At 42.6% G+C, this 19,913-nt stretch overlaps 1 protein-coding gene across 1 annotated transcript in view; it reads right to left on the bottom strand.

Moving 5' to 3' along the window:
* Positions 1–19,913, bottom strand: part of LOC309569012 (uncharacterized protein) — a gene marked incomplete at both ends in the record, with an annotated part of 150,319 nt that overhangs the window by 77,454 nt on the left and 52,952 nt on the right. Inside the window, 7 exon segments of the mRNA XM_082274772.1 lie at positions 826–966; positions 3,357–3,503; positions 5,192–5,302; positions 7,825–7,944; positions 12,798–12,944; positions 15,001–15,144; positions 15,227–15,316. Of these exon segments, the coding sequence (XP_082130898.1) occupies positions 826–966; positions 3,357–3,503; positions 5,192–5,302; positions 7,825–7,944; positions 12,798–12,944; positions 15,001–15,144; positions 15,227–15,316 (900 nt within the window).

Raw genomic sequence — 19,913 nt, 5'->3', positions numbered from 1 at the left:
CATAGTTGCATAGTTGGTAAGGTTGAATAAAGACACCAATCCATGCAGTTCAACATGTGTGTGTGCGTATATCAATACTATTTCCCATATCCCTGTATATTGCGCTCGCTAAGATGCTCACCTAAGAGTTTTTTTTACAAATTGCAGACAATTTTTTGCAATTGTTAGGGGCACTTTAATGTAAAGGGGCACAGTGATAGAGAGTGGACTGTATTGTAAAGGGGCACTTTAATCATTACAGTGCCCCTTTACAGTTCAGCCCCCTTTATATCACAGTGTCCCTTTACATTAAAGTGTGGAGGACCCATCACCATCACAGAATACTGGGAACAAACTACCCCCACAAATGCTACTCTTTCCCGGTCCCAGGAAAAATTGGCTGCTCAGTCTAAAAATCCTAGGCCTTTTTTTAGCCAGACTGGGCCTGACAAGAAGTATATTCACCTGTGCACTGATCTGTTAGATTCCAGGCTGAATTAAAATATATTTATTTCTTTGGCCAGCATAACTCATTTGCATGTCCTACAGCCAGTCTGTACTTTTACGATTACACTAAGAAAAATTATAGGTTGGATGGTGTTTCATCTCTATTGTTATTTTGGTCAATGTTAGATATATTTCACATTTCTATTTTGTAGAAAACTTCTTGGCAGTGAACATCTGTAAACTAATAAAACAATGTACAAGACAAGGAAGCTATCTCGATAACACACACAAGGAGTTTGTTGATCCTGTTGCAATCATGTTCACCAGAGGAAGCCCATGTCTTATGACAGGAGCAGGAATACCTTTTCTCTCTAGGTTTCTTGCAATACAATGACTTACCAGCTACATTAGTAGAATAGAGAACACACACGTCTTCCTCTCCTGTGCACTGCAGAGTCTGATTATTGTAACACCAAATGGAGGAAGATGATTGGCAGGCTGAACAGGTCACACCGTTGAGTTGAGGGCTGGTAGATGGTACTTAAAAAATACATAATTAAATACAAATAAATATATGCATAATTACATTCTGTACATACATAAACTGAGAATAAAATCACATTTTGGCTATAACAGGTGCCTACATTGCAATGAGTCATTGAACTAGCTACTGTTCCCCTAGGCCAGTGATGGCAAACCTTGGCACCCCAGATGTTTTGGAACCACATTCCCCATGATTCGCAACTACACTGCAGAGTGCATGAGCATCATGAGAAATGTAGTTCCAAAACATCTGGGGTGCAAAGGTTCGCCATCACTACCCTAGGCTATCCACTATCCCGTAGCTCCAATTATGGGGGCAGGCACTTTCCTTGTCTCATCAACAGTGCTTTAAGTGGCCCAAAAGAGGTGCCGGTAATCTATTATAGCCCTTAAATTTTTTCGCCCCCCCACCTCACATCAGGGTCCCCACAGAGCACCCCCCTGGCCTGGGCTGGGACTCTGGAGCAGGGGGACTCACTGGTGGTGACTGATCTGGCTCTGGAGTGGGAAATATTCTTGTGGGGGGGGGGGGGCAATTGAGGGCACAGTTGTCCAAAATGAGCATACCAGTACGCTAAGGCGCATGGAGAGGTGGCGGTATGCTCAAGAGCCATATTTGGAAGTGGCGGTACTGAGTACCAGTGCATACCGGCCCACTTAAAGCACTGCTCATCAATACATACTGTATGTAGAGAACAGTACTAGAAAAACATAATGACAGCATTGCAACATACAGTGTACAAATAAAGTGAAAATAATTCTATGTAAGACACCACCCAAATGTGGCAACTGTCTTCTTCAATGTGCTTTCAAGGGATGTATGTGTTGAGTTTAGTAATGCGCATATATCACTCCTTACTTGTACTGGCTCCATGCCATTTTAAAGCATAATCGTTGTTGCCTAATTCTGTAAGTGGCTGCAATGTTTCATATGGATTAATGTAATTATGCTCAGTTTCTCTTCCTTATTTAAGTTAATTTGCTTTATGTTATCCATGCCTGCTGGCTGCTAATAATTTTTCAGGTATTTTATCAATAGTCAGTTACAGAAAAGGATCGCACAAAGCATAGCTTTTCCCATTTGCGAGACAGGCACTGTGGTGAGAGGGTCCCAGTGGGTGACTGGCATTTTTTAGCCCAGGGGGCAAGTACAACCCAAGGGCTCATGGTGCAGCGACTTGGCCCCCATTTCCACTCTCCTTCCCGCTATGCCTCTTCCCTGCCTCCTCCCGACCCCCATCCAAGGCTGAAGCTCCGCTCCAGGCACTCTTTGCTCACTGGGCAGGTCGAGTTGGACAGCAACTGCTGCACCGATCCAGGGTTCCCATGCTGGCCAGCAGGGGGTGGCCAAGGTCTGCAGAGGGTAGCTGGGGTGGCTCGGTCAGGGCTGGCTGAGGGAGGAAAGACTCCCATGGGGCAAGGAGCCAGCCTCTGTTTGGACATGACATACACTATCCAAGGGGGGAGCCTGAGCTCTGTCCTCATCCTCATCCGGTAGGACCCTCGGTAGGACACAGGTGGGGACTTTTTACTCCTCTTCACCAGAAAGCCTTTAGGAAGGTTTGCAGCGGAAGCCCCAGGCCCAGTCTGCCCCTGGAGGAGACCCTCTTTAAGCTCCTACCCTTATCTGAGTAGAGTTGACAGCCTTAGTGTCCAACCTAAGGCCTGAAGAAAAGCATGGTCCTTTGGTACATGTGCAGCCTTCAAGCCCCAGTAGTCAGAACATTTTTTTTAAAGGAACTGTAATGACAGTAATCTCTAGCAGTCTCATTTGCCCAATCTATGACTGTCTCCTGCAAAATGCCTTTAGTCTTAAAACACTTCTATGTCACGTCTGCAATCTTTGACCGTGTCCTCTACTATGTCTGTACTATATCTGCTGTAGCATTGCATCTAGTAAATGTTGTGTATGGCCCCTTAGTGAAATTAGGGGCCACAGTTGAGGCCTCCTATATCTATTAAGCTGACCATCATTACACCATTTTGACAAAGAACTTGCCATTCTTTTGATAGGCTCCTACACACTAGAAGAAACTATGAAAAGGGCAGATCTGGGCACAAAGTGTGAAAGGAACAGCCGTCATTATCTGGACAGAGAGAATGAGATAGACATCTCAATAGCAATAGAAAAGACTCTTAAAAACCCAAGAAGATGTCTGGAAGGAACTAAATCTGCAGACTGGATATCTGAACTCAAGTGGTGGGAGGAAAATAAGGGGTAAGGAGAGGGGAACCCATGTAATGGCCCTGAGAGGCCAATGCAGCAAGAAAGTTATTATGACAGCCATGCAACTAGCATTTTCATATAAATAACTGAACAATGGCAGCCTATGCAGTTTTATTAGTAGAGACTTATTTTAAATAGAGGTTAGAGCATTGTACTTTACCTGGAAGGATGGATGGAGAACAGTTGTCAAAAGCGCAACACGAAGAGGACATCTTGGTGTTACCATCAAGTATGCTGATGCTCCCCGTACTGTCACACTGGCTTGAAGGTGAACATGAGCGGATGTACCTTGTTGACTTTGAACCACCTGTTAATAATTTATGCTAATTAAATGTACTATTTGATAAACTAGGTACGCCACATACTATATATATATATATATATATATATATATATATAGAACCAATCATGGAAACAATTATTTCTCCATAGAAACATAGAAAGAAATAAATCCAAGTAGTCCATCAAGTCTGCCTTAATTTTGTTTATTTGTGTATATATGTGTATACAGTGTATATATATATATATATATATATATATATATATATATATATATATATATATATATATATATATATGTATATATCATTTTTTTTACTTATTCTCCTAAACAAGGTCTAACTAAAAAAAAAAAAAAATAATAATCTATCTATCTATCTATCTATCTATCTATCTATCTATCTATCTATCTATCTATCTATCTATCTATCTATCTATGTATATATATATATATATATATATGTATATACAGTATATATAACAATAAAATGAATTTTAAAGGAATCCCACCTCTCAAATACCATGAATGCGCAACATCTGGCCCCTTTGCCTGCTCATTTAACTAAGTTTGTCTATTATCATGCAATCAAATAGGTTTACAGTCTTGGAACCAAAGTCGGTTTACACATGCAGTGTGGAGTGAAAAATACAAATGCAGTGACTCAGATTAGGCTCATGTACAAGGAGACCTCTGGGAGAGATTTGGAAGAGAAGAAGCACAATACCAATGAATGAGTACCCACATATTTATATATATATAAATAACAGGCTTAAACGTTTTGAAAGTTCTAAAGAGACCTCTTCCTTAGGGCTACAAAAATATTCTTGTAGTCTTGATGAGGGGAGGCCCTCAGAACCTCGAAATATGCTGCCTTATTTATTTTCAGATACAAATATTTGGACGCTCAACCATTGTGTGTGCATTTTCTCTTTTAAATCTCTTCATCACATGATGACATAATTGTATTTGAATTTTGTAATACCTGTGAGGACCAGGATCTGAATCCACGACCTCTTCTGCACCCGGAAGTAGTCTTGCTGAGCCACAGCTCCGTGTCCATTTATTATTGCCGTGTCTCTTGTCTCCGGTGAACCTTAAACTCTTTGCTCCTCCCATAAACTTCCTGATTTAATCCATGTCTCTGCACTTCCTGTTTCCCAGATTATTGTCCCCTCTCCAGCCAATATCTTGATCTCTTACGTACCTGCAACCATTCGTTACTGACCTTTGGCTTGTTCCTTGACTACACTTCTGCTTGTTCCCAACCTGCAACCACTTGGTAATGACCTTTATTTGTTTACTGACCATGCTTCTCTTGACCCCCACCTGCTATATCTGCTACTGGACTCCAGCTTGCTCACCTACTGGTGGAGTGATTCTATGTACCGTGACCTGGTACTTACACCTAGCAAAACCCAGCTCCACCATCAGGAGCTCTGGTGCATACCAGTAAGTGCTTAGACCCCACACCTTGGGTGAGCCCTCATCATTCACAAGGGTGACCTGCTTGTGTTCATATTCAGCTAGTCGGTGGCAGCCTCTCTACTGCTATAGCTACTGGTCTCTGAGCCTGACCCCTGACCATGACATGGCCGGATTTCTCAGCAGCTGTACTCCCGAAGAAATATAAGATCCTACTGCAGGACTACTCCTATATATTAACATGTATTAAGGGTCTATTTTTCTTGTGGAGGATTCCTTTATATGTTACTTACCCACAGTGGATTCTGTATATGAGGTTGCACACACATATCCAGAAGAGCAGGTAACGCTGTTTCCTGAGCAGTTTGTTGTGTCCATACATTCTGCGCATGATAAAGAATAGCCTGAAAAATAATTTTACAAAGGTCAAGATAATATGTATGAGAAATATTGGCTACATGCAGGACGCCTCTGGTGAGGCTTCTTTAATCAAAATTGATGAAAACCTGAGAACAAGACAGCCTTTGGTAATTGTTTTTGTTGTTGTGACAGACCTTGCCAGGACAGGGGCTTTTGGAGAGGACTGGGAGCAAGCCTCTTTTCCACTGACTATGGGCTCTGGCATTTAAGGGAACACTAGTCTTTGGAAGGAGTTTGCTGGGGGATCCGTGGAGTGGTCTTGTTTCGGATTCAAGTTCATGTTTCCCCAAAACACACAGACTCTGGGAACTGGAGGATCCATTTCCATATTTGGGGCCTCTAGGCCTCAAACCAGCAATGACTGTAGATGTTAATGTAATCCGCTCCAACCACTGGGGTCCCCTGCCACAATGTGTTTATTGTAAGTAGGTCTCCTGCTATAGTCTGTTGCCTACTAGGCTGAGGAGGGGGGAGATCACTGTTTGTATTGTTAATTGTGCTAAATAACTCACCTATTGTCTTCTAGCAAACTATTGGGGGATATGTTGACACTTGTAATAATGTGTATTGTACTTTGTGAGCTCGAAGACGGCAAGTCTGACCTGGAATGAGACCTCTGAGTGTCCAAGTAGCTAGTTGTTTAATCAACTTAATGTTTCTAGAATATGTTGGCTAATTTGACTAAACTCTTAAGGATACTCTATGATGGGATTAGCCATGAGTCAGCTGTACCTCGTTATCTAAACCATTGTGTGATGTTTTGGGTAAATATCTGGGTTATTGTTCATGTGGCTGTTTAGCTATGGTAATTATATTCCTGGGTGCAGTTTGAATTGTTAGGGGAAAAAGATCAGGAGGGGACTGTCCTCCTGTGGGATATATATTCTGTGTGAGTTCGTTCAATAAGAGTTCCAGTTTTGCAGCTAAACAAGTCTCGTCTAGTTCTTGATTGCAATACGCGACTATAATATCTGGCATCTATGTACAGACTGGAGGAAGCAGTGTACTGACGGAGGCACTCAAGCGGAGTGCTGGGACAGTTCCGTCACAATTGTTGTCTGTGTCCTCACTGGGGGGGAGATGAACACTCTTCATTTGTTCTGATAACCATATGTTCAGTGGTCAGCAAAGTTAAGCCTCTGTCAGTTGACTACCCAACCATATACAAATGTATTACCCGTTCATAAGATGCCTAGGCTGATTCTAGTTGTAAAGTTATAAGTCAAATGTTTATTGTTATTTTTTTGAAATTGAGGCTGACAGGTAAGTTGTTTAGTGTCATAAGGGGGCTTTCTTATAAGTTCTGCAGCATTGGGCAGTGGGCTGTGAAGAGACCCTCTCACCACTCTACTTTAAGGTCAATAAAATTACTCCTATAAGATTATATGCGTATTTAACACTTTAGATAAAAGCCAAGACATGTACAGGATTGTCCAATTATCCATCTGGGCTTACTACCATTATTGTATCACTGAAAAAAAAAAAAAAAAAACCCTTTGAATAAATAAAAACTATAATTACATTTCTTAACCACTTTACCGCTGCTCACTAGAGCTCTACTGCAGCAAAGTGGCTCTTGTAGGTCTGACGACGTAGACCTACGTCGGCAGACACTCCCCCATCCGGAGGCTCGCTCCCGCTGTATTCAGACTCCGATCACCGCCGCTCTTCCCCGATCGTCGGGGAATCGAGTCAGGAGATCCGCCCGCTTGTGTAAACAAAACGGGCGGATCTCCTAAGTGACAGGCAGGGTCATATTGCAGGGTTCAGCATAGCTGAACCTACGATCTGTCCCTGTGTCACTCAGTCACCTCCCCCCACACACGTCAGTAAGCACCAGGCATACATTAACCCCTCCCTCTCCAATAAAATTAACCCCTTCACTGCCAGTGTCATTTTTACAGTAACAGTGCATATTTATAGCACTGATTACTGTAGTAATGTCACTGGTAACCCCAAAAGTGTCAAAAATGTCAGTCAAGGGTCTGATCTGTCTGCCGCAATGTCGCAGTCCCGCAAAAAAAAAATCGCAGATCGCCGCCATTACTCGTTAAAAAAAAACACCAAAAACTACAGAAATCTTTCCCTTAGTTAGTAAACGCAATAACTTTTGTGCAAACCAATCAAAATACGCTTATTGCGATTTTTTTTTACCAAAAATATGTAGCAGAAAACAAATTGGCCTAAAATTATAAAAAAAAATTAGATTTTTACATTTTTTTGGGGGGGGGGGAGGGGGGATTTCATAAAAAAATGTGAAAAATATTGTTATTTTTTCAAAATTGTCGCTCTTTTTTTGTTTATAGCGCAAAAAGTAAAAATCGCACAGGTGATCAAATACCACCAAAAGAAAGCTCTGTTTGTGGGAAAAAAGGACGTAAATTTTGTTTGGGTACAACGTTGCATGATCACGCAACTGTCAGTTAAAGTCGCACCGTGCCGAATCGCAAAAAGTGGCCCAGACGTAAGACAGCAAAATCCTCCGGTGGTAAAGTGGTTAAAGTACCTCTAGAGGAGCAGATAAACTTAAAATCAAATGTTGATCCAGATCCCTTCATACTGTGCGACAGGTGGCTAAGGTAACAGTTACTTCTAGTGGCACAGCCCCGAACGACAGAAGGAGTTCCTGTTGAAGAGAAAAACATTGTGTATTGAGATGGGTACAGCATTTACGGTACTTCAATCAGACTTAAATTTTATTTAATATATGATGCTAAAATCAACAATAAAATTAACTTTTTAAAGGAACTTGAGTATATGTTGTTGAAAGAAATACTGTTTATGTTCTTCTTTTAGGCTATTCATATTTCAAATTTTCTTGGCCAGCCGTAGTCTTGTGTTTCTACCTTGGGGAGGTGGGGCGAGACATTTAGGGTTCTATTTATAAAGCAGCGATTGGGACTTTTATCAAACCTTCTCTGGGGGGGGGAATCTTCCAGGTCCATTGGATTTTAATATATATAGCTTTTAACACATCTTAAACAGTGTTGGGGTAGTTACTCAAAAAATGTAACTAGTTACTAGTTACTTCTGTAAATTGTAATGAGATTACTTCACTAGTTACTGCATTTGAAAAGTAACTTCACTACTTATTACTTTACTTTCCTCTTTCTTAATTGACCGTGTAGAAGAAGATACATGACACTCTTTCTGCATAGAGTTTATTGTATAAACACAGGCTTTGGGAAACATGAGAACAAAATCTGAAAAAAACAGAATAAAACATAAAGTGCAACAAAAAGTCATAAACTTCATCCCTCTCTATTCTTTGAAATAACGATTGTATCGCACGGCTTGGGTAACGCAGGAAAGTGCGTTCCTATAGCCTAGTAAAGTAGTGTAGTTACTTCCTATAGCCTAGTAAAGTAGTGTAGTTACCAATATTAGTATTGTAACTAGTTACTTTACTTAGTTACCAAAAAAAGTAATGTAGTTACTGTAATCAGTTACTTTGTAACTCGTTACCCCCAACACTGATCTTAACTACATCCCATCCGCGCTACAGCCTATATACGGCTGCAGCGCGGACTCGAATTTTCGGGAGGCCGTTTTTAAACGGCCTCCCAGAAGCAGGCTCCCCGCGCGCTCCCGCGAGCGCGCATCGGGGAGGATCACAGATCGTGGTGAATGGCCAATCACAGCGGCCATTCACCACGTGATCGGACCATCCAATGAGAGATGATCTCATATGTAAACATATGAGATCATCTCTCATCGCCGGCGCTCCTTCCTCACACGGAGCCTGCAGTGTGAGGAAGGAGGGGGAGCCTCACAGCGCTGGGGACACAGAGACATGTAATCAGGGCACTGATCACCAGTGCCCTGATTACTGCAAGGTAAAAAAACATACACACATTGCCCCCAACAGTGCCCACAGTGCCCGCCATCAGTGTCCCCCATCAGTGCCCACAATCAGTGCCCATAGTGCTGCCAGTCAGTGCCCATCAGTGCCTGCTCATCTAGGCACTGATGAGCACTGACTGGCAGCACTATGGGCACTGAGTGTGGGCACTGATGGTGCTGCCCACCAGTGCTCATCAGTGCCGCCCATCAGTGCTCATCAGTGCCACCCGTCAGTGTCCATCAGTGCCATCCGCCAGTGCCCATCAGTGCCGCCTCTCAGTGCCCATCAGTGACGCCCGTCAGTGGCGCCTCTCAGTGCCCAGCAGTGCCGCCTCTCAGTGCCCAGCATGCCACCTCTCAGTGCCACCTCTCAGTGCCCAGCAGCGCAGCCTATCAGTGCTCATCAGTGCCGCCTATCAGTGCCGCCTATCAGTGCCGCCTATCAGTGCTCATCAGTGCGGCATATTAGTACCTCCTCATCAGTGCCCATAAGTGCCACCTCATCAGTGCCCATAAGTGCCACCTCATCAGTGCCCATCAGTGCCACCTCATCAGTGCCCATCAGTGCAGCCTATCAGTGCCCATCAGTGCCGCCTCATCAGCGCACATCAGTGAAGGAGAAAAATTTATTTTCAAAATTTACTCGCAGAAAATAAGAAAAACTTTTTTTTTTTTCAAAATTTTTTGTCTTTATTCTTTTTTTTTGTAAAAAATAAAAAACCCAGAGATGATTAAATACCACCAAAAGAAAGCTCTATTTGTGTGAAAAAAATGATAAAAATTTCATATGGGTACAGTGTAGCATGACCGCGCAATTGTCAGTCAAAGTGTGACAGCGCTGAAAGCTGAAAATTGGCCTGGATGGGAAGGGTGTTTAAGTGCACAGAAGGCAAGTGGTTAAAGTATTTTCCCTATTGTCCAGTTTTTAGCCTTCGTGAAGGGGAAGTGCTGAGCTCCTGAAACACTTTGGCTGTTACAAAATAAATAAACATCTTTCAACCTCTTCTGGGCCACCCCACGCATATATACTGTGGCATGGCGGCCCTCCTAGGCAAAATCATGTACCTGTACGTTGTTTTGTGCAATGGGTCTGGGGCGTGCCTTAAAAAGCCCTCTTAGTGAACACATTTAACCCTTTGATCCCCCTGATGTTAACCCCTTCCCTACCAGAGTCATTAGTACAGTGACAGTGCATATTTTTAGCACTGATCACTCTATTAGTGTCACTGGTCCCCAAAAAAGTGTCAAAGTGTCCGATTTTTCCACTGCAATGTCCTGCTAAAAATTGCTGATCGCCACCATTACTAGTAAACAAATAAATAAACAAAAATTTCCTAAAAATATCCCATAGTTTGTAGACGCTATAAAACTTTTGTGCAAACCAATCCATATATGCTTATTGGGATTTTATTTAACAAAAATATGTAGGAAAATGCACGATATGGCCATATGGTGGGACCAAATCCCCATTTTTATTTATTGATTGTCTTCATATTTGATAGTCATTTCTTTTGCATGTGTGCGCTATTCTTTTTTAATATGCATGTCGCTTGGTTCATAGCTGCATCAGCTTTAGAAAAACATGTTCAGGGTTTGCTCCCCCAACTTTTTGCTTGTTTATTAAAATACATATTAGCCTAAATTGATGAAGAAATTTGATTATTTACATTTTTTTATTGGATATGTTTTATAGCATAAAGTAAAAATATGTATGTATATATATATTTTTTTTTTTCAAAACTGTGTTGCAGACTGCTGTAGACTGACTTTGCTCCCCTGCATGTAAACCGACTGACCCTATTTTGAATGGACAGTCAAAATCTGGATGGACGTCAAGGTGTCCAACAGTAGACAGGGTTCAAAGGATAGGTCCAGAAGCTGAATAGATAGGAAATACAGCTGAAAGCTACAGTATTTATATTTCTGGATGTTACAGTGAGGGGTTACACATTGGGAGAGATTTACCTAAACTGGGGCATTCAGAATCTGGTGCAGATGTGCACAGTAGCTAATCAGCTTCTAACTTGTTCCAGCTTGTTCAATGAAGCTTTGACAATAAAACCTGGAAACTGATTGGTTTCTATGCAGAACTGCACCAGATTTTGCACTCTCCAGTTTTAGTAAATCCCCATTGTTTTTCCCAATATTCCATGACATTAACCACTTGCCGACCGCCGCAAGTACATTTACTTCGGCAGTCAGCCCCGTACAGGCAAAGTAACGTAGTACTACGTCGCTCGCCTGTGAGAGTCTAGGGGGCGAGCGTGCGCCGCCAAAGTCGCGCTCCCGCCCCCGCTCATTCCCTGGCATGTCCGTGCATGTGACTGGCAGACCCGAGGACCGCCGGTCACTCGCGATCTCCCGGTGGAGAGGGAGAAAGGCAGGCGGCTGATGTAAACAAAGCCGTCTGTCATTCTCGCTTGTGTAACTGCAGAGATCATACAGCCCTGCTATGTAGGATCGTATGTCTCTGTGGTTACACGAAAAGCCACGCCCCTTTACAGTTAGAATCACGCCCCTAGGGACACATTTAACCCCTGCATCTCCAATAAAGTTAACCCCTTCCCTGCCTGCGTCATTTTTATAGTAACAGTGCATATGTATAGCACTGATTACTGTAGTAATGTCACTGGTACCCCCAAAAGTGTAAAAAAATGTCAGTCAAGGGTCCGATCTGTCCGCCGCAATGTCGCAGTCCCGCAAAAAAAATCGCAGATTGCCACCATTACTCGTAAAAAAAAACAATAAAAATGACAAAAATCTTTCCCTTAGATAGTAAACGCAATAGCTTTTGCGCAAACCAATCAAAATAAGCTTATTGCGATTTTTTTTACCAAACATATGTAGCAGAAAACAAATTGGCCTAAAATGTTAAAAAATTTAGATTTTTACATTTTTTGGGGGGGAATTTCATATTAAAAAATGTGAAAAATATTGTTATTTTTTCAAAATTGTCGCTCTTTTTTTGGTTATAGTGCAAAACGTAAAAATCGCACAGGTGATCAAATACCACCATAAGACTGCTTTGTTTGTGGGAAAAAAAGGACGTCAATTTGATTTGGGTACAGTGTCGCACGACCGCGCAATTGTCCGTTAAAGTCACGCAGTGCCGAATCGCAGAATAGGGCCTGGTCAGGAAGGGGGTAAAATCTTCTGGGGCTGAAGTGGTTAAAGTAGAAACTTTTTTCATTTTGGATAGAGTAAAGGAGGGTTATAACCCCGTCAGATTTTTTTTTTCTTGGCATCAGTATCTCGTTGCAAATATTTCCCTTCACTTCTTGTCCCATAGCTAAACAGGAAGTTAGAGGAACTCTCTGCAAATAGGGGAATTCCTTGGGGACCCCCAGGTCACCAGAACTAGTGTCTCCATTGGAAGATTTACCCTCTATTATTTTTCTGAGGACAACCTAAAATTTGGGGATTTTCTTTTACTTTCACTTTCAATGATAATGGTAAACAGGACAAATAGAGTTGGCAACTCTCCGTAACGGGGCACAACAATAAAAACTTACAGGTGTTCTAATCCCTCAGCACTCTATCCAAAATTAAAAAAAAAAAATAATAATGTTTTGCCTTTAGTTATACTTTAATCATGGTGAGGCAGCTTGAACATTTGTGGAATTTAATGACACTTACCTGACAATTTTGAACTGTAAATTAAACACACGCTCTCACTTCCGATGCATTGCATGGTATCCTTTGCTGTACACCATTCAGAATTTTCAGACATACAGGTTGGACATGTCACTCCATTGTACCCTGAACTGGAACTTGGTCCTGTCACTTATTTAAAAATAAAATAAATTCACCAAAAAATGTTGAAAGGTCGTGTCAGCGGAAAAACAAAAATGTAATAGATATAATGTGCAGATTCCTAGTTACCAAATACCAGCCTCTGAATCCCTGCTATTACTGCTAAATCCATGGCCATCCTGACCTGCAAAGCTCAGCCACTTTCTGAAAGGGCCAAAGCTTACTTTCTCTTTCCTGACTCATGCAAATTCCTATCGGTGATTGAGGCAGCCATAATGGATGACAAATTGGAAATTGTTTGGGTCTGGAGGTTTTTGAATTAGGGGCATAGACTTTTCAGAACAATATTGGATATTCTTATATTAAAAAAGGTAAAGATTACCATTATCTGCGATTTTACTATCATTAAGGAACCCCAGTTCTGCCAAAGGCGGACTTTAACCGCTTGGCCCCACCCACCGTACATTTACTGCGGCACTCTGCCGCTGCTGGACAAAGCGACGTAGCCCTACGTCGCTCGCTCAGGAGACTGTAGGGGGGTGAGTGCGCGCCACCTGCAGCGCGCTCCCGCCCCCGCTCATTTCCTGGGGAGCCAGCGCGTGTGACCGACGGCTCCGATGGCCGCCAGCCGCTCGCGATCTCCCGCAGCTGTGAGAGAAGGACAGACGGCTGATGTAAACACAGCCGTCTGTCATTCTCACTGAAGTAATCACAGAGGCTATGAGATCCTGCTATATAGGATCGGATGTCTCTGTGATTACTTCACAAGCCACACCCCTTGCCAGTTAGAATCACGCCCCTAGGGACGCATCTAACCCCTTGATCACCAGTACAGTTAACCCCTTCCCTGCAAGTGTCATTTTTACAGTAAAAGTGCATATGTATAGCACTAATTACTGTAGTAATGTCACTGGTACCCCCAAAAGTGTCTAAAATATTAGTTAGGAGTCCGATCTGTCGCAGTACCGCAAAAAAATCGCAGATCGCCGCCATTACTAGTAAAAAAAAAAAAAACAATAAAAATGACAGAAATCTTTCCCGTAGTTAGTAAACGCAATAACTTTTGTGCAAACCAATCAAAATACGCTTATTGCGATATCTTTTACCAAAAATATGTATCAGAAAACAAATTGGCCTAAAATGTTAAAAAAGTTTGATTTTTACATTTTTTTTGAGAATTTTAAAAAACAAAATTTGAAAAATATTGTTATTTTTTCAAAATTTTCGCTCTTTTTTTGTTTATAGCGCAAAAAATAAAAACCGCACAGGTGATCAAATACCACCAAAAGAAAGCTCTGTTTGTGGGAAAAAAAGGACGTCAATTTAGTTTGGGTACGGCGTCGCCCGACCGTGCAATTGTCCGTTAAAGTCACGCAGTAGCGAAACGCAAAATAGGGCCAGGTCATTGAGCAGCCAAATCCTCCGGGGCTAAAGTGGTTAATGGCATTAGCATGAGACCGGACACTTCATTCTTATAAAATATCAAAAAAAGTATTTTATTGGTAAATTCACATAGTAAAAAAGAGTACACATTCCAGAGTGACATCCAAGACAGAACCAAAAATTAGGACAAATTAAAAACATCTGAAAACCAACGATGCATGGAATAAAGCCCTAGTACAGTAATTCCCCTATAACCAAGAAGGGGGTGGAAAAGTTCCACCAATACCAGGGGATATCTGGTACAAGCTCTGGTACAGGATCTGTATCCCTTGGCGCTGGTTTAATAAGCAATACACTCTTTAATGTAGTGAGTATTAAATATTTATCTTCTAAAACAATAATGGCCACTTATGGCATCATGCATTGCAGAAAACCATAGAAGTAAATGGAACAAAAAAAAACTATTAGCCAGGTATAGAGGCAATCCCCATAATTGTCCAATAAGAATTTGGTTGTGAGACTTTTGGGTTCAAGGATGTCAATCAAGGTGTTCTCGGAAATCCCATTTTGATTCATATAAGCCATGGCACTGTTACAGCCATTTGAATCTTTCCCTTTTGACAAACCAAGTTAATCTCACATGAAACACAATTAAATCTCTATGATAAATGGGTCATGGTGTGATTATCAAGCAATCACTTACATGCTGGTTCTGGTAGATTACAGGTGTTGGTAGAGCAGATGGTCACCAGCCTTAGTGTTCCATTTAAAGAGCTTGCACTTCCAGAGATTCCACATTGATATATAGGCAGACATGTACTGTTATTTATTTCAACACTTGTGTTACCTGTTCAAATAGAGCGTAATTGGTATTTTAAGTGAAGCTTCAAATTTAAGGTAAGTATAGTTTTGGCAAATGTAAAACTCACCCACAGTAGATTGAGCACGGACCCTTGCACAGATGGTGCCACTGGGACAGGTTACGTTGGTGTCTGGGCAATATGTGTCGCTGGAATTGCCTAAAAAACATTTTTAATATTCATTTCCTTAAAGTGGAGTTCCGGCCACAAAAAAAAAATTTCAATAAACATACCCCCGGGACAGTCAGGGCTAGTACATTCCACCATGGCTAGCCTCTGATCTGTCCCGGTTCGCACTTACCTGCAAGAAGAAATACTGACTTTTAAAATTTCTTCTCCAGCGTTGCCATCTCAGGTGTGGGCAGCTGAAGCCAACGCGATCCTCTTCTGCGTCCTCTTCCGCGTCTTCTTCTCCCAGAATGCGCCTTCACCGGCCCCGCTCGTCACTTCCGGTGCGGCGCCGCTTTACTACACAGCTTCTGGGCATGCCCAGAAGCTGTTTAGCAAGGAATGCGGCGTCGCACCGGAAGTGACGAGCGGGGCCGGTGCCGTCGCATTGATTCCTGGGAGCGATGACGTTCAGCTCCCAGGAATCAATGCAAACCGGAAGTGACGGCGTGGGCCGCGGCCGCCGAGGGAGGAAGTGGAAGACAGGTGAGTATTTCTTTATACAATTACAAGGTAAGTAAAAAAAAAAAAAAAAAATCCTAACTATCCAATTCCTTTTCAGGTGAAGAAAAGCAAGCGGATGGCCACAAAATCGGTTATGTCGATTTTGTGTCCGGAACTCTGCTTTAAGGTTTGGACAGATGGGACACCTTGTACATTTGGGCCGGTTTAAAAGTTTGCACAAAGATCTATAGAATACACTATATATACACAATAAGGAACACTTTGAAAACACATCAGATCTCAATGGGAAAAAATATCATGCTGGATATCTATACTGGTATGGACTGGGTAATGTGTTAGGAATGAAAGCGTGCCACACCTTTTGACGGAAATTAAAATGATCAACCTACCTACACTAATGTGGCACACATAATTTAAATGTTAGAAATATTTCCAATTCAACACGTCACTTTAGGGAATGCCATCAGGGTGATCTTTCCTCATTTAATTTTAGAGGAATAGAACAGCTGTCTCACTTACCTAGAGGAGGTGATAGGGAGAGAAGATTACTAGGAAGAGAGGCATGGTGGATTTTTAGACTTAAAGTGGAGTTCCACCCATTTTAGTCACTTTAGATGTACGTAATCCCCTTTAAAACGACTTTTACCAATGGAAAGTTTTTTTTTTTTTTTGTTGCTAGTAAATACCTTATTTTCTGCTTTATTTATCCTCATCTCACTTCCGGGTCCAGTCGGCGATTACGTCATTCGGCGATTTGCAGTGTGTGCTGGGATGTATCTCAGGGCATGGAATCTCGCATTATTACACAGGAGATGAGCTGTACTGCATGTTCTGCCCTGCCTCCTCTCAGTGAGCTGTATGTATGTAGTGTATTGAGGCTGTGCTCCGCCCCGCCCCCTCTCAGTGAGCTGTATGTATGTAGTGTATTGAGGCCGTGCTCCGCCCTGCTTCCGCCTCCTCTCAGTGAGCTATATGTATGTAGTGCAGCCTTTCTCAACCAGTGTGCCGCGGCACACTGGTGTGCCACCAGAGGTCCTCTGGTGTGCCGCGGGATCATGGGAGAGAATGGCTGTCAGATGAGCCCGAACTGTACATCGGCACTGGGAGGGAGCTCTGTCAGTCTCAGCAAAGTGAAAGTAAAGGGAGTAGGGAGTGTTTTGTGCTCTCTGCTGTCCCCTACAGTGCAGTACCCAGCTGAATGAGGAAAGGTACTGTGCTAAAACCTTTTAAAAGGGCTTTATATGTACATGTGTGTGTATATGTACGTGTGTGTGTGTGTGTGTGTATATATATATGTACGTGTGTGTGTGTACAAATGAGTACATGTGTATGTGTGTACATGTGCACATGTCTGTGTGTAGATGTGTCTGTATATGTGTGTACTTAGTGTGTACATGTCTGTATGCGTGCATATATACATGTGTCTGTATGTGTGTGTGTGTGCGCGCATGTGTCTGTATGTGTGTGCGCGCATGTGTCTGTATGTGTGTATATGTATTTTACTTTTAATCCTGCCCCTACCCGCAGAAATGCAGGGAAATAAGTGACCGTTTTTTTAAAATTGCGCCACACCAAAAGCACCCCACATTTGCCAATGTGCGGGCTACCATTAAGAATTAATGGCACCCCTAAACATCAGAGCATTTGTCTTTGTGTCAGGAATGGACACGATTTTGCGCGTGTTCCACGACATACAGTAACGTGAACCAAGCCTTGGACAGGGGTGCCTCAAGACTGAAAACACTTTTCAAGGGCGCCTCGACTGGAAAAAGGTTGAGAAACACTGATGTAGTGTATTGAGGCCGTGCTCCGCCCCGCCTCCTCTCAGTGAGCAAGGACTGAAAGCATTATATCCTCACTGAGCTCACTGAGAGGAGGCGGGGTGGAGGCGGGGCGGAGCACAGCCTCAATACACTACATACATACAGCTCACTGAGAGGAGGCGGGGCGGAGGAGGGGCAGAGCACGCAGTGCAGCTCATCTCCTGTGTAATAAAACGAGATTTCATGCCATCCCAGCACACACTGCGAATCGCTGAATGACGTAATCGCCGACCAGTCCCGGAAGTGAGAAGAGGATAAATAAAGCAGAAAATAAGGTATTTACTAGCAAAAAAAAAAAAAAAAAAAACTTTCCATGGGTAAAAGTCATTTTAAAGGGGATTACATACATCTATGTAATCCAATTTATTAAAAATGGGTGGAACTCCACTTTAATTCCAGATCACCTCTGGGGTTAAACCCGAGATGGGATCTAGATCTGCACATACATTAATCTGTCTCTCTCCAGTATCTCTCTCTTCCCTCTTTGTCTCTTAAATTTTTTCTTCATTATTTTCATTGTTTTTTTATTTTATTTTTTATCTATGTATACTATCATTGTGTAGTTTGTGGATATTAAGTGGCACATACATGGGTTTCCTTAGTATATACTACAACTGATTTTAATTTTTGCTAATTGTTTACAATTAATTGGGGCAATAAATGGGTGGAGCCTGTGATATGTAGAGTCACTTTATATTTCAAAGTTTTGTGTCTAAATCTAGTTATGACTAAAGCCTTATAGGCTGAAATGTGTCAACTGATCTTATCAGCAGTTGTGTTTCTGTGGTTCCTGAAAAAAGAAGATTTTTTAAGAGCAACTACTGGTGCGCAGATCATCTTTCTACATCAATCTACAGAGGGCTGAATTCAAAGACACCCCAAAAATCAAAGTGAAAAAATTATGCAGAAGACTAGTCCATTTTGCTGAAATTTCATTGCAGCAACTCAAAATGGTATTCAGTAGTTGTATGGCCCCCACGTGCTTGTATGCATGCCTGGCAACATCGGGGCATGCTCCTAATGAGAAGATGGATGGTGTTCTGGGGTATTTCCTCCCAGATCCAGACAAGGGCATCACTGAGCTCCTGAACAGACTGAGGTGCAATTTGGAACGCAACATAATGTCCTAGAGGTGTTCTTTTGGATTTAGGTAAGGTGAGCGCAGGGGCCATTCAATGGCATCAATTCTTTCATCCCCCAGGAACTGGCTGCATACTCTCACCACATGAGGCCAGGTAGTGTCGTGCACAAGGAGGAACCAAGGACCAACTGCACCAGCGTGGGGTCTGACAATGGGTCCAAGGAGTTCATCCCGATACCAGGTCAGGGTGCCATTGTCTAGCCTGTAGAGGTTTGCGTGTTCCTCCATGGATATGCCTCCCTACAGGCAGCATAATGTTCTCCAAGGCTTCTCCAGACCGTTTCGTGTCGGTCACATGTGCTCAGGGTGAACCTTCTCTCATCTGTGAAAAGCACAGGGCACCAGTGGTGGACCTGCCAATTCTGATGTTCAATAGCATTGGTGCCGGGCTGTGATGTTGGGCCCTCAGGCCACCCTCATGAAGTCTGTTTCTGTCTGTTTGGCCAGAGACATTCACACCAGTGGCCTGCTGGAGGTCATTTTGTTGGCCTCTAGCAGTGATCATCCTGTTTCTCCTTGTACAAAGGAGCAGATACCGGTCCTGCTGCTGGGTTAAGTACCTTATATGGCCCTGTCCATCTCTTCTAGAGTAACTGCCTGTCTCCTGGAATCTCTTCCATGCTCTGGAAACTGTGCTGGGAATCACAGCAAACCTTTTGGCAATGGCACATATTGATGTGCCATCCTGGAGGATGGAGGAGTGGGACTGACTGTGCAAACTCTATAGGGTCCAGATATCGCCTCACACTACCAGTAGTGATGCTTACACTAGCCAAATGCAAAACTAGTGAAAAACAGTCAGAATAGATGAGTAGCGAAAAAAATGTCAGTTGCTTCCCCTTGTAAAACCATTCCTGTTTTGGAGGTCGTCTCATTGTTGCCCATCTAGTACACATGTTGTTAATTTAATTAACACAAAAGAAGCTGAAACTGATTAACATAGTTACATAGTTACATAGTAGCTGAGGTTGAATAAAGACAATCGTCCATCCAGTTCAACCTGTGTAGGTGTGTGTGGCCACAATCATCTCACATAGCCCTGAATGTTCTGATCCTTGAGATGTACGTCTAAGAGTCTTTTGAAAGCCACCATACTTCCCGCAGAAACCACCTCTTGTGGTAGAGAATTCCACAATCTTGTAGCCCTAACAGTAAAGAA

Source organism: Pelophylax lessonae, assembly GCF_965119305.1.
Source record: "Pelophylax lessonae genome assembly, chromosome: 12".
Classification (NCBI taxonomy): domain Eukaryota; kingdom Metazoa; phylum Chordata; class Amphibia; order Anura; family Ranidae; genus Pelophylax; species Pelophylax lessonae.
Note: the sequence above shows the minus strand (reverse complement) of the source record. Positions and strands in the feature narration are given on the sequence as shown.